At 50.2% G+C, this 15,120-nt stretch overlaps 1 protein-coding gene across 4 annotated transcripts in view; it reads left to right on the plus strand.

Annotated features, from left to right (window-relative positions):
* TSHB (thyroid stimulating hormone subunit beta) overlaps positions 1-15,120 on the plus strand; it is a 202,972-nt gene that overhangs the window by 170,400 nt on the left and 17,452 nt on the right. For 3 of the 4 annotated variants that reach the window (XM_077294880.1, XM_077294877.1, XM_077294878.1), the window contains exon 2: positions 13,419-13,581. In XM_077294880.1, the coding sequence (XP_077150995.1) occupies positions 13,420-13,581 (162 nt within the window). In that variant the 5' untranslated portion in view covers position 13,419. Of the gene's footprint in view, positions 1-13,269; positions 13,322-13,418; positions 13,582-15,120 lie in introns of those variants that run through there. The other variant, XM_077294879.1, reaches the window with a different exon arrangement.

Here is a 15,120-nt window from a genome sequence, read left to right on the forward strand (position 1 = left end):
GTGTGTGTGTGTGTGAGTGCAGCCCACTCTCTAGTCTGAGTGCAGCCACATAGGCCATCCATAGCTGGTTGTATTCAGTTCAGGGAGGGTGGTTCATTGCCTCATACTGTTCTTTTTTTTTTTTTTTTCAAGTAGTGTAGTTTGCTGCTAATTTATTCAAAAAAATCCTATTAGTGTCTTTCCACCCGTCTCCAGCTAATTTGTGGAAAAACACTACATAGGATAACGTAGAGGAGGGTTTTTGGGCCTTGCAGCGCCGTTTACGGCTGTCTGCACGGTCTCCGTGTGATTGCAGCTCGCCCTGTAGTCTGTGAGCAGCCATAGCCTGGTTGTCTCCAGCTCAGGGTTGTTCACTGCGTCATACCGCCAAATCAATTTTCATTTTGTTTTAAGTAGTGCAGGCTGCTGCACATTTTTTCAAAAAATTCCTATTAGTGTCTTTCCACCCGTCTCCAGCTAATTTGTGGAAAAACACTACATAGGATAACGTAGAGGAGGGTTTTTGGGCCTTGCAGCGCCGTTTACGGCTGTCTGCACGGTCTCCGTGTGACTGCAGCTCGCCCTGTAGTCTGTGAGCAGCCATAGCCTGGTTGTCTCCAGCTCAGGGTTGTTCACTGCGTCATACCGCCAAATCAATTTTCATTTTGTTTTAAGTAGTGCAGGCTGCTGCACATTTTTTCAAAAAATTCCTATTAGTGTCTTTCCACCCGTCTCCAGCTAATTTGTGGAAAAACACTACATAGGATAACGTAGAGGAGGGTTTTTGGGCCTTGCAGCGCCGTTTACGGCTGTCTGCACGGTCTCCGTGTGACTGCAGCTCGCCCTGTAGTCTGTGAGCAGCCATAGCCTGGTTGTCTCCAGCTCAGGGTTCTTCACTGCGTCATACCGCCAAATCAATTTTCATTTTGTTTTAAGTAGTGCAGGCTGCTGCACATTTTTTCCAAAAAATCCTATTAGTGTCTTTCCACCCGTCTCCAGCTAACTTGTGGAAAAACACTACATAGGATAACGTAGAGGAGGGTTTTTGGGCCTTGCAGCGCCGTTTACGTCTGTCTGCACGGTCTCCGTGTGACTGCAGCTCTATCCGTTGTCAGTTCAGCCCCCAAAAAATAAATAAATAATAAAGTTCACCAAACACACCAGTTACACCACTTTACATTTGTGTAGGCCACATTAGCTCATATTAAAGTCTAGTCCACACTTTAGAAAATTAGTGTTTCTTATACCTGTTAGGAGGAGTTGCTCAGGAATAAGCACACAAAGCCGTTAGTACTTTTCTGCTTATCTTTATCAGTCAACCAAGATGAAGAAGGCAGTGAGTAAGGCACGTGGGCGTGGGCGCGGAGCAGGGAGGGGACGTGGGGATTCTGTGCCTGCTGCGGGCACCGGTGACTCATCAGCACCCACTTTCACCAGGCAACAGTCATTCATGCGCAGCTTTGTGTCAGAGCGCCGTACACCGCTGCTGCGTGAAGACCAAATTGAAGCCGTTGTCGGATGGATGGCAGCTAATGCATCAACTTCAATTAGTGCCACATCCTCTCAGACACAGAGCACTGGAGAGCAGCCATCTGTCTCTTCACCACCTGCCAAATTGCCCAGGCAGACAGAGAGCCCAGGACAGGAGCCGTCTCTACTTCTGTTCTCTGAATCTCTTGGCTTGGAAACAGGGGGCCAGCCAAGCAGCATTGGAGAAATGGAAGAAGAGGCAGGGTGCAGTGATGCCCAACAGCTTTTTCTCTCTTCCTCTGAAGAGGCGGGTGGGCCAGTGGCTCCGGTCACCACATCGCAGGCCGCATCAGCTGATGATGACACTCAGGTGCCACTTACTGGTGCGTGCTCTGCTGCTGAGACTACCCAGGAGGAGCAGTTGGGGGCAGAGGGTAGTGTAGATGATGAGGTCCTTGACCCATCTTGGCGTGAGGGACAGGAAGGTGGTGGGAGCAGCTCTGAGGAAGAGATTCCCCGTACGGCCCAAAGAGGGAGAGGGAGGGGGAAGACTGCGGATCCTGCAGCCTCCGCTTTGGCACCCGTTAGGAGCATGTCTCTTCCAAAAGCCAAAAAGGGCGCTCCCAAGACTTGCAGTGCCTGGGCCTTTTTTGACACAGTTGCAGATGACATTTGCTATGTCAAATGCAAGGTGTGTCATCACAAAGTAAAAAGAGGTCGAAATGTCAGCAGCCTCAATACCTCCAACATGTGGAAACATGTGCGCACCAGGCACCCGGCGTTGTTAGAAAAACACACTGAAGAGCTAGGCCAACCAACAGCGGCAGCTACCACCTCTTCAGCTCGTGTTGCCTCTTCCTCCAGCTCACACGCAGCTGGTTCGGCTTCCTCCCAGGATCGCCGTGGAAGAACCTCTGGCCCTGTTGTCCAGAGACCCGCTGTAATTCCACCCGCAGCACCACTTTCCCAGTCATCCACACACTCCCAGCCCAGTCTACAGCCATCGGTAGTACAGGCATGGGAGAAAAGGCGGCCTTTCTCGTCAAACCACCCACGAGCACAGGCTCTGACTGCAGGCATTGCCAAACTTCTGTCACTGGAAATGCTGTCATTCAGGCTGGTGGAGACTGACAGCTTCCGTGACTTGATGTCATTGGCAGTCCCACAGTACAATGTGCCCAGCCGCTTTTACTTCAGCAGGCAAGCCGTCCCTGCCCTGCACAAGCATGTGGAGGGACACATAAAACACGCGCTACTGAACGCCGTCAGTAGCAAGGTCCACCTCACCACCGATGCGTGGACCAGTCAACATGGACAGGGGCGATACCTTTCCCTCACTGCCCATTGGGTTAATGTCGTTGAGCCGGGTACAGACCGTGCGAGTGGCGCAGGACGTGTCCTGCCCACTCCAAGGATTGCAGGAATCCATTCTGTACGCATTGACTCCTCCTCTTACACCAGTTCCTCAGAATCATCGCTGCAGGAGCCGTCACAGTCCACCTCCACATGGACCCGTGATGAACGTGTACCTGTTACGACCGACATGAGCACAGCCATGGCCAAACGTCAACAGGCCGTCTTGAAATTAATTTTTTTGGGGAATCGTAGCCACACAGCGCAGGAGCTCTGGAATGCCATCAAGCAGGAGAGCGATGTGTGGTTTGTGCCAGCGAATCTCCAGCCAGGCATGGTAGTGTGTGATAATGGCCGAAATCTGGTGGCAGCTCTGGGCCTCGGCAACCTCACTCACATCCCATGTCTGGCACATGTGCTCAATTTGGTCATGCAGAGCTTTTTGAGGGACTATCCGGATCTTGATGCACTGCTGCACAAGGTCCGCCTAGAGTGTGCTCACTTGCGGCGTTCCAGCACGGCAAAAGCGCGCATTGCGGCTCTGCAGCGCCGACACCGCCTGCCGGAACATCGCATCATATGTGACCTACCTACCAGGTGGAATTCCACGTTACATATGTTGGAGCGGTTGTGTGAGCAGCAGCAAGCTGTAATGGAGTACCAGCTGCTTCAGGTGCAAAGAAGTCGCACTCAGCGCCGTACAGACTTCACAACCACAGAGTGGGCCACTATGAATGACGTCTGCCAGGTTTTGCGTCCCTTTGATTATTCCACGCGGATGGCGAGTGCAGATGATGCACTAGTCAGCATGACTGTCCCCCTTATCTGCCTGCTTGAAAAATCACTGCAAGCGCTAAGGGATGATGTTGTGGAAGAGGTGGAGGATGAGGATTCACCATTTCCATCATCTTCTGGACAGTCAGCGCCACGTGGTTCCTCACAAACGCGTAGGCAGGGGACAGTTTGTGAGGAGGATGAGGAGGAGTCAATGGAGGAGGAAGACATCCGTCCAGAGGAGGGAGTTACCGAATTGTCCAGTACTCAGTGTGTACAGCGAGGGTGGGGTGATGACGAGCGGGCAGATATCACGCCTCCAGCAGGGGACAGCGTTTCTTGGGCAGTTGGCAGTCTGCAGCACATGGTGGATTACATGCTGCAGTGCCTGAGAAACGACCGCCGCATCGCCCACATTCTCAACATGTCTGATTATTGGGTGTTCACCCTCCTCGATCCTCGCTACCGGGACAACGTAGAAAGCCTCATCACACCGTTGAACCGGGAGCGAAAAATGCGGGAGTACCAAGACACACTGGTCAATTCCATCATCTTCTCCATTCCAACTGAGAGAAGTGCTGCTAGTGCATTCCAAAGCAGCTCAGTGCGTCCAGGCAGTGGTGGAGGCTCTGCAAAAAGAGGGAGCAGAAGCAGTGCCTCTGCCCAAGGCAAGACCAGTATGGCCCAACTGTGGCACAGTTTTCTGTGCCCCCCACAAAAGTCTACACCATCACAGACGGCTCCAGTCAGCAGGAGGCAACGGTTCCGTCAGATGGTGACAGACTACATGTCTTGCCCTCTTGCTGTACTCCCAGACGGCTCTTCCCCTTTCAAGTTTTGGGTCTCAAAGCTGGATACATGGCCAGAGCTAAGCCAGTATGCATTGGAGGTGCTGTCTTGCCCTGCGGCCAGTGTATTATCGGAACGTGTCTTTAGTGCTGCAGGTGGTGTACTAACTGACCGTCGCATGCGACTATCCTCCGATAACGTTGACCGGCTTACTTTCCTGAAAATGAACAAGGCCTGGATCTCGCAGGAATTTGCCACTCCTCCTCCTGATTAAATAATTAGGTCACTGTATACGTTATCCAGGTCTCCTGTTGTGTTCATCTTTCTACCACCTGAACTTAAATTCCTGGGCTCCAACACCGCCAGTTGAGGCTCAGAAGTGCCGTCTGCACAGTCAAAACATACGACCCAGTGTTCTTGGGTTTCAGTAACGTCAGCTGATCCCCAGCTGTGTAGCTGGCAATGTGTCATGCGACCGCCACGCTGACACAACAACTGAAATGTAAGGGAATCTGTCCCCCCCCCAAGGCGTTTGTTACTGAAAGAGCCTCCTTGTGCAGCAGTAATGCTGCACAAGGAAAAGGTAGCTATTTTGGTTTAGCTCCTTGCACACGCAGAACTTAACACTTATAAAATGTGTCCACTGATACCGTAAAACCGTCCCGGAGGTGGGACTTTCCTTCGTAATATGACGCAGCACAGCTGTCATTCCTCCTCCCCCGGCGCCGCGCCCCGGCTCCTCAGCGTTGTTTGATTCCGTCCCGGAGCCTGCGCTGTTATGTTATCCCGTGGCCAGGCACACTTAGCGCTGCCCGTCTTCTGGCATCATTTGGTGTCAGGATGGCTGCGCCTGTGCGGCCGCGCTGGCCGAGGGCCCGCCTCGCAGTGTCTTCTGATTTAATCCCACTGGGGGCCTGGGATCCATGGACATGCGCAGTGCATATCTGAACCTCCACCTCTCACTCATCTCCCTACGGCTTCTTCAGACTGTTCGGTGTCAGCTGGTCCCTAATAGCATGCCACGGCCGTGACACCGCACAGTCTTAAGAAGCCGTAGGGAGGGGAGTGAGAGGCGAGGATATGCACTGCGCATGGCCATGGATCCCAGGCCCCCAGTGGGATAAAATCAGAAGACACTGCGAGGCGGGCTCTCGGCCAGCGCGGCCGCACAGGCGCAGCCAGCCTGACACCAAATGATGTCAGAAGATGGGCAGCGCTAAGTGTGCCTGGCCAAGGGATAACATAACAGCGCAGGCTCCGGGACGGAATCAAACTACGCTGAGGAGCCGGGGCGCGGCGCCCGGGGGGGAGGAATGATGGCTGTGCTGCGTCATATTACGAAGGAAAGTCCCACCTCCGGGACGGTTTCACGGTTTCAGGGGACACATTTTATAAGTGTTTAGTTCTGTGTTTGCAAGGAGCATGATGAAAAGAGCCACCTTTTCCTTTTGCATCTTTTGTGCTGCACAAGCTGGCTCTTTCAGCTACAAACGCCTTGGGGGGGGGTTAAAGGTTCCCTTTCGACTTTCTCAGGCTTCGGCCTACATTGTGTTCCTCTGCTTTTCCACCTGTCCCTGGGCTCCAACACCGCTAGTTGTTGCCTGGTAGTGCTGTACGCACAGTCAACAGTCCCTCCTCTGTTATTGGGGTTCAGTAACGTCAGCTGTTCCCCTGCTGTGTGTGTGGCAATCCCTCCTACCTCCTCCACCTCCTCCTCCTCCACCTGTCCCTGGGCTCCAACACCGCTAGTTGTTGCCTGGTAGTGCTATACGCACAGTCCCAACAGTCCCTCCTCTGTTATTGGGGTTCAGTAACGTCAGCTGTTCCCCTGCTGTGTGTGTGGCAATCCCTCCTACCTCCTCCACCTCCTCCTCCTCCACCTGTCCCTGGGCTCCAACACCGCTAGTTGTTGCCTGGTAGTGCTGTACGCACAGTCCCAACAGTCCCTCCTCTGTTATTGGGGTTCAGTAACGTCAGCTGTTCCCCTGCTGTGTGTGTGGCAATCCCTCCTATCTCCTCCACCTCCTCCTCCTCCACCTGTCCCTGGGCTCCAACACCGCTAGTTGTTGCCTGGTAGTGCTGTACGCACAGTCAACAGTCCCTCCTCTGTTATTGGGGTTCAGTAACGTCAGCTGTTCCCCTGCTGTGTGTGTGGCAATCCCTCCTACCTCCTCCACCTCCTCCTCCTCCACCTGTCCCTGGGCTCCAACACCGCTAGTTGTTGCCTGGTAGTGCTATACGCACAGTCCCAACAGTCCCTCCTCTGTTATTGGGGTTCAGTAACGTCAGCTGTTCCCCTGCTGTGTGTGTGGCAATCCCTCCTACCGCCTCCACCTCCTCCTCCTCCACCTGTCCCTGGGCTCCAACACCGCTAGTTGTTGCCTGGTAGTGCTGTACGCACAGTCCCAACAGTCCCTCCTCTGTTATTGGGGTTCAGTAACGTCAGCTGTTCCCCTGTTGTGTGTGTGGCAATCCCTCCTATCTCCTCCACCTCCTCCTCCTCCACCTGTCCCTGGGCTCCAACACCGCTAGTTGTTGCCTGGTAGTGCTGTACGCACAGTCAACAGTCCCTCCTCTGTTATTGGGGTTCAGTAACGTCAGCTGTTCCCCTGCTGTGTGTGTGGCAATCCCTTCTACCTCCTCCACCTCCTCCTCCTCCACCTGTCCCTGGGCTCCAACACCGCTAGTTGTTGCCTGGTAGTGCTGTACGCACAGTCCCAACAGTCCCTCCTCTGTTATTGGGGTTCAGTAACGTCAGCTGTTCCCCTGCTGTGTGTGTGGCAATCCCTCCTATCTCCTCCACCTCCTCCTCCTCCACCTGTCCCTGGGCTCCAACACCGCTAGTTGTTGCCTGGTAGTGCTGTACGCACAGTCAACAGTCCCTCCTCTGTTATTGGGGTTCAGTAACGTCAGCTGTTCCCCTGCTGTGTGTGTGGCAATCCCTCCTACCTCCTCCACCTCCTCCTCCTCCACCTGTCCCTGGGCTCCAACACCGCTAGTTGTTGCCTGGTAGTGCTGTACGCACAGTCCCAACAGTCCCTCCTCTGTTATTGGGGTTCAGTAACGTCAGCTGTTCCCCTGCTGTGTGTGTGGCAATCCCTCCTACCTCCTCCACCTCCTCCTCCTCCACCTGTCCCTGGGCTCCAACACCGCTAGTTGTTGCCTGGTAGTGCTATACGCACAGTCCCAACAGTCCCTCCTCTGTTATTGGGGTTCAGTAACGTCAGCTGTTCCCCTGCTGTGTGTGTGGCAATCCCTCCTATCTCCTCCACCTCCTCCTCCTCCACCTGTCCCTGGGACTGTATAAAGGGCTAAATGTTATACGTGTTTCATTCGGCGTGTGCAAGGAGCAAAATTAAAAGAGCAACCTTTGACTTGTGCGGCACTACTGCTGCATAAGCTGTGGCTCTTCTAGTTTGTAACCCCTGAGGGGGGGTTAAAGGTTACCTTTGAAATCGGTTCAATTAGGCTTCGGCCTACACTCTGCTCCACCGGCAGAGCCCGGACTCCAACAACGCTAGTTGCTGTCCGGAAGTGCTGGCTGCACAGAGCCAAACACCTCGCCAATGTGTCAGTGGGGTTCAGCACCGCCAGCTGTTCCCCTGCTGTGTAGCCGGCAACGTGTCCTGCGACCGCCACGCAGGCACAACAGACCCAAAGCTGCCGCCACTGCAGGCTTCGGCCTACACTCCCCTCCCCCTTGCTCCTCCTCCTGCTCCTCCTCCTGCTGACCCCGGGCTCTAACACCGCCAGTTGGGGCCCGGTACTGCTAGCTGCACAGAGAAAAACACCAGCCAATGTGTCAGTGGGGTCCAGCACCGCCAGCTGTTCCCCTGCTGTGCAGCCGGCATCGTGTCCTGCAAAAGCCACGCAGACACAAGAACTGAAATTGAAGGGAACCTGTCCCCCCTCCCCCAGGCGTTTGTACGTTTTACAGCCACCTCGTACAGCGGTAATGCTGCATGTGTGCAAGGTGGCTCATAAACGTATTCTCCTCGCACATGTGGAACTGAAAACACGTCTAAAATGTGTCCTCTGTGTGACCATTTAACCGTCCCGGTGGTGTGACTTTCCTTTGTAATGACACGCTGCAACCCCCTTGGTAGCGCTGCCCGTCTTCTGGCATCATTCTTTGGCTGCCTGCGCCTCTGCGGCCGCCCTGACCCACACAACGCCCCTCGGTGTCTTATTTATTGGGACTGCGAGGGTGTGATTGATGGGCATGAGCAGTGCATATCTTCGCCTGTTGTCACTCATCTCCTTCCGCCTTCTTCAGACTGTGCGGCTTCATGGCCGTGGCATGCGATAAGGGATCAGCTGACGCCGCACAGTCTGAAGCGGGTGTAAGGACCCGAGTGCGAGAGGCGAACATATGTGCTGCGCCAGGCCATGAATCCCAGCCCCGCAGTGTTTTAACAATGTTAAGATACTGCGGGGCTGGGATTCATGGTCATCGCGAACCGCACCGGCCGACATTAAATGAGGTCAGAAGATGGGCAGCGCTAACAGCGCTAGGCCGGGGGATAACACGACAGCGCAGACTCCTGTACAGCAAATAACAACGCTCAGGAGGCTGCACCCAGCACCAAGGTGGGATTCTTGACATCTGTGCTGCGTCTCATTACAAAGGGAACTCACGCCTCCAACACAGTTTGACTGTATAAAGGGCTAAATGTTATACGTGTTTCATTCGGCGTGTGCAAGGAGCAAAATTAAAAGAGCAACCTTTGACTTGTGCGGCACTACTGCTGCATAAGCTGTGGCTCTTCTAGTTTGTAACCCCTGAGGGGGGGTTAAAGGTTACCTTTGAAATCGGTTCAATTAGGCTTCGGCCTACACTCTGCTCCACCGGCAGAGCCCGGGCTCCAACAACGCTAGTTGCTGTCCGGAAGTGCTGGCTGCACAGAGCCAAACACCTCGCCAATGTGTCAGTGGGGTTCAGCACCGCCAGCTGTTCCCCTGCTGTGTAGCCGGCAACGTGGCCTGCGACCGCCACGCAGGCACAACAGACCCAAAGCTGCCGCCACTGCAGGCTTCGGCCTACACTCCCCTCCCCCTTGCTCCTCCTCCTGCTCCTCCTCCTGCTGACCCCGGGCTCTAACACCGCCAGTTGGGGCCCGGTACTGCTAGCTGCACAGAGAAAAACACCAGCCAATGTGTCAGTGGGGTTCAGCACCGCCAGCTGTTCCCCTGCTGTGCAGCCGGCATCGTGTCCTGCAAAAGCCACGCAGACACTTGCTCTTGTACCTTCTGCTTCCCATCCTGGTTCCAGTACTGTCAGCTGGTTCTGGGCAGAGCCTTTGGCTTAGGTGCCTCCCTCTGGGTATCCGAGTTCCACCAACGTCAGGTGGTCCTTGGTAGTGCTTTCAGGCACGGGTACCTCCTGCTTAGTAACCGGGTTCCAGTAACGTCAGCTGGTCCTCGGTAGTTCCATTGGCTCTTGGACCTTCGGCTACCCATCCGGGTTCCAGCACCGTCAGCTAGTTCTCGGCAGTGTCTTTTGCTCTTGTACCTTCTGCTCCCCATCCTGGTTCCAGTACCGTCAGCTGGTTCCGGGCAGAGCCTTTGGCTTAGGTGGCTCCCTCTGGGTATCCGAGTTCCACCAACGTCAGGTGGTCCTTGGTAGTGCTTTCAGGCACGGGTACCTCCTGCTTAGTAACCGGGTTCCAGTAACGTCAGCTGGTCCTCGGTAGTTCCATTGGCTCTTGGACCTTCGGGTAGCCATCCGAGTTCCAGTTCCATCAGCTGGTTCTCGGCATTTTCTCAGCCTTCTTGTACCTTCTGCTACATTTCCAAGTTCAAGAGACTAAACACGATGACCCGGAAGACCACCCCTAAGATGACGACGACACCAGAGACGACAACCACCGTGATGACGACGACCCTGGAGACGATGACCCTGAAGACCACCCCGATGACGACGACCCCGGAGACGACGACCCTGGAGACGACGACGACCTGGAAGACCGAGAAGCAGAAGAACAAGAGGCTGCAGAACAAAGAGCAGAAGAACATTAAGCATAACACTAAATATCAGAGCAAAAAATATTATCTAAATTATAAGCAGAAGAAGACTAAGCAGTGTATGGGGGTGAGTCCGTTCCTCCTCGTGGTGCCCCTGGATAAAGCCTGATGCTGCAGGCCAAACTGAACGCGGACAAATGTAACTGTTTTGTGACAGGCAGAACGGAAGGTGTAATCTTCAAACTTTTATAGATAACAACTACGGGAATGCCTGTCACAAATAAGAATATGATGAAGAAGTAGAATATGATGAAGATAATAGTAAAATAAAAAGAATATGAACAATGTAACCAAAAAAATAATAGGTAGAAGATGAAGAAGAAGATGAATAAGGTGAAGAAGTTGATGTCAAAGAAGCTGATGATGAGGATAATGAAGAAGAAAGTGTGGGAGAAGTAAAAAAGAAGGTGAAGGGCGTGGAAGTAGTGAAACATCAATATCTGACAAAATAAAAAAAAAATTAACATAGTCAAAATCTTTCTACCGCCGAACGTCATAAAAAAAAACAAAATCCTGCTATTCTATTACATTGGGCTAAACCTCTGTGCCTTTAATGTCTCCGCCACGTCCCCCAATACATCCTACATTATTCTTAGTTGTTTTCCTTCATGTAGAATGAACCTACAAGTTTATAAAGGGTTTATTTTAATTCCGATATTTTCGTCCCATTGACTTGCATTGGGATCGGGTATCGGTATCGGATTAGATCCGATATTTTGACGGTATCGGCCGATACTTTCCGATACCGATACTTTCCGATATCGGAAAGTATCGCTCAACACTACTGGTGAGTGATTTTACCTTGCGTTGACTGCTAAATCTCGGATAAAACCCTATTGCGCTATTTTCTTCCAACAGTTTTTATAGTTATTCAAATATGTCATGAGACCGCTATCAATTGCAACTAAAATGGCACTCTGAAATTCAATGAGCACTCCTTCACTACCCCCCTTCGTATGCCCAAACAGTAGTTTTCTCCCACATATGGGGCATCATCATATTTAGGAGAAACTACGCAGCAAACTGTGTGGTCCAATTACTCCTGCTTCTCTTGTAAAAATGAAAAATTTGAGGCTAATGCAACATTTTTATGGAAAATAAATTTAATTTTTCATTTTTACTTCCCAATGTCAAAGTTCAGTGAAGTATCTGTGGGACCTAGATGCTCACAATCATTGTATGAATTCCTTGAAGGGTGTGGTTTCCAAAATTAGGTAAATTCTGTGGGGTTTCTGCTGTTTTGGCATATCAGGTGCTCTTTAAATGCAATATGGCATTCACAATCTATGTCAGTCAAAATTGCACTTCAATATTCAAAAAGTGCTCCTTCCACCGAGCCCTGCCATGCACCCAAACAGTTGTTTTCTCCCAAATGTGGACTATCTGTGTACTCCACATTTGGAAACTGCTCAACAAATTTTGGGGTCCATTTTCTCCTGTTACTCTTGTAAAAGTAAAAAATTGGGAGCTAAATCAACATTTCTATGGGAAAAATGTTCATCTTTGCATTATTATGGCTTAATGTTATAACATTTTGTGAAGCACCTGTGGGTTCAAGATGCTCACCACACCGCTAGATAAATTCATTGAGTGGTGTTAATTTCCAAATTGTGGTCACTTGTGGGGGTTTCCACTGTTTAGGCACATCAGGGGTTCTTTCAATGTGACAGCCAATTTTGTGCTCCAAAAGTTAAATGGTACTCTTTCTCTTCCAAGCCCTGCTGGGCACGCAAACAGACACTTTCCACCATATATGGAGATACTGGTGTACTTAGAAGAAATTGGCAACAAATTTTGGGGTGCATTTTCTCCTGTTACCCTCTTGAAAATAAAACATTTGTTACTAAAGCAAAATTTCTGTGGGAAAAATTAAAATTTTATTTTTTCCTTCTACAAAAAAATCCTGTGAAACATCTTTTTTTGATGTGGTTTTGAGCACTTTTGAGGGGTTCAGTTTTTAAAATGCTGTCACATTTTGGTGGTTTATGCCACATAAGCCCCTCAAATTCACTAAAAAAATTGGTATTGATTGATTAATTTGGTCTGAAAATGAAAAATTGCTGAACTTTTAATCTATCTAATTTTGAAGCAAAAAAAATATTTTTCAAAAATTATGCTGATGTAAAGTAGACATTTCCAATTTTTTCATAAATAAACATATATCATGTCGACCTTAATTTTCCACTAACATGAAGTACAATATGTCAAAAAATGTTATCAGAATCACTGGGATTGAGATACTGATTTGGCTTTTATCCTAAGTCATATTGCACGACTCGTTAAAGGGTTGATTGTGACTTGTAGGATCGCTACTTCCAACAGGTGGCGCTATAGAGTTAAGTCCTCTTTTTCTCAGAAGAGGCAATTTGCATATTTAATTTCCCAGAGGAGCATTGCACGGCGAATAAGCCTCCTTACCTTGACAAGCCAGCTGGTATGTCACTCTCCATAAGGAGAAATGTTACCCCTTAGACCCCAGTCCAGAGCCTCTCACCTAGCCAAATCAGTTCTCATGCTTCGCACTGATGAGGGCCAACAGCCTGAAACACCGTGTCTGCGAATTGAGATACTGATTTGGCTTTTATCCTAAGTCATATTGCACGACTCGTTAAAGGGTTGATTGTGACTTGTAGGATCGCTACTTCCAACAGGTGGTGCTATAGAGTTAAGTCCTCTTTTTCTCAGAAGAGGCAATTTGCATATCCAGTCACTTATGGCTTTATCCCCCATAAGTGCTTGCATCAAAGACAGCTCGAGTACACCTCCCTCTAGGAACTATGCTTTTATCGCATTTTTGTGAAGCAAATTTGTGACATCTGCAGCACACATGCCTTTGTTCCCTGGCCCTGTTTAGGTAGCCTATAACTGTAGTCCCTGTAATGTCTCATCCAAAGGAAGGTGGAAGCTTCATATGTAACAAAGTTAATAACAGGTTTTTCTGATGAAGCATGGTCTTTGACTTTCATGAAACATGTGAAGGGAACTGATTTACTCCAAAGCTTAACATGTGTTGCTGTTTTTTTTTATAGGATGGCAACTATTTTCATGGCATCTTTTCTATTTTGCATTGCCTTTGGGCATGCTTTCTCTCTTTGTATGCTGACTGAATATATCATGTATGTGGAGAAGGAGGAGTGTGCCTATTGTATTGCCGTCAACACCACCATATGCTCTGGATACTGCAAGACAATGGTATGTATTTTCATTGTAATTGCATAATATCTAATGCTTATTGAGATTAACATCTAAAACAACCTACAAATAGAGTTGAGCGACCTTTGCTTTTTTCGGATCGAGTTGGGTTTCGCGAAACCCGACTTTGTCAAAAGTCGGGTCGAGGGGAAATCGGACGATTATTGCGAAAAGTCGGGGGCCAACTGAAACACGAAACCCAATGCAAGTCAATGGGGAATCAAAGTCAGCAGTGAGTGGAGGACAGGAAAACACCTACAGTGCCCATTTTAATGCCAAAAACATCAATTCTTATTACTTAAAGCTTTTCAATCTTAATTTACTTTATAATAATAGTTAGGCATTGAAAACTGGGGGTCATTTGTCTAAAGTTTTGGGGGGGTAGGGCTGGCTCAAGATTTTCGTGGGCCCAGGAAACGCGGAATACGTCATGGCGGTGGAGCAGGGAGAGGTAAGTATTTCAACTTTGCAAGTGCTGTGATCCTGAGCAAGCAGGGGGAGCCCACTCGTTGGCACTGGCACAGGGACCCTCATAGTACGGCGCTGTGTTTGACAGCGGGTGGCGCCTCCCATTGCCAGAGACACTTTTGCGTACTATGAGGGGCCCTGTGACAGTGACGTCGCCAACGAGTATGCCCCCCCACCTGATGAAGGAACCTGCACTTTCATCTGCACCTTCCTCTTTGTCCCCGTGTAAGGTGGTATAGTATGCGGGAAGGGGAACCTGACTTTCAGCAGGGTCAGATTCTGGTTGTGTAGAGTGCAAGGGGAATGTAGTGGTCTGGGTCGATGTACCAGCAGACTCATCTAGCAGTGGCTGGGCAATGGGCAGGATGAGGAGGAAACACAGATATAGGCCCAAATAATAAAGTAGGCTACATGCAGTTCAAAATTGGTAACAGGACTAAACAGGCGGCATTGCTTTGTGCAGTGGAGGACAACTGTTATGAGTGGCAGACACAGTTAGTAGGCCCAAATATTAAAGTAGGCTAAATGCAGTTCAAAATTGGTAACAGGACTAAACAGGCGGCATTGCTTTGTTCAGTGGAGGACAACTGTAATGAGTGGCAGACACAGTTAGTAGGCACAAATAATAAAGTGTGCTAAATGTCTGCCCAAAAATTGTTCATAAATAAACAGGCGACATTGCTTTGCTCAGTGTCGGAAAATTGTAATGAGTAGCAGACTAAGTTAGTAGGCCCAAATAATAAAGTGGGCTAAATGTCTGCCAAAAAATTGTTCATAAATAAACAGGTGGCATAGCTAGGTACAGGGGTGGGCTCCTCTGCTGAGTAGCAGACAGTGGTAGTAGGCGCAAAGTATTAACTGGTGTAAATGGAGTCCAGGGCCCCTGTATATGTTGCGACCATGAGGACAGAAGAAACGGACAGAGAGTGGACCCTCTGGGTCACGGCACTGTAGCTCCAATGGGCGAGTGAACCTGGGAGACCAACCCTAATACAGGGATTGTGAGGAGCAGGCCCGAGGAGTCAGATACCGTAACTGCTGGAAACCAAGAGGGACGGCTCAGAAGAGTAT

Source organism: Ranitomeya variabilis, chromosome 3, assembly GCF_051348905.1.
Source record: "Ranitomeya variabilis isolate aRanVar5 chromosome 3, aRanVar5.hap1, whole genome shotgun sequence".
Classification (NCBI taxonomy): domain Eukaryota; kingdom Metazoa; phylum Chordata; class Amphibia; order Anura; family Dendrobatidae; genus Ranitomeya; species Ranitomeya variabilis.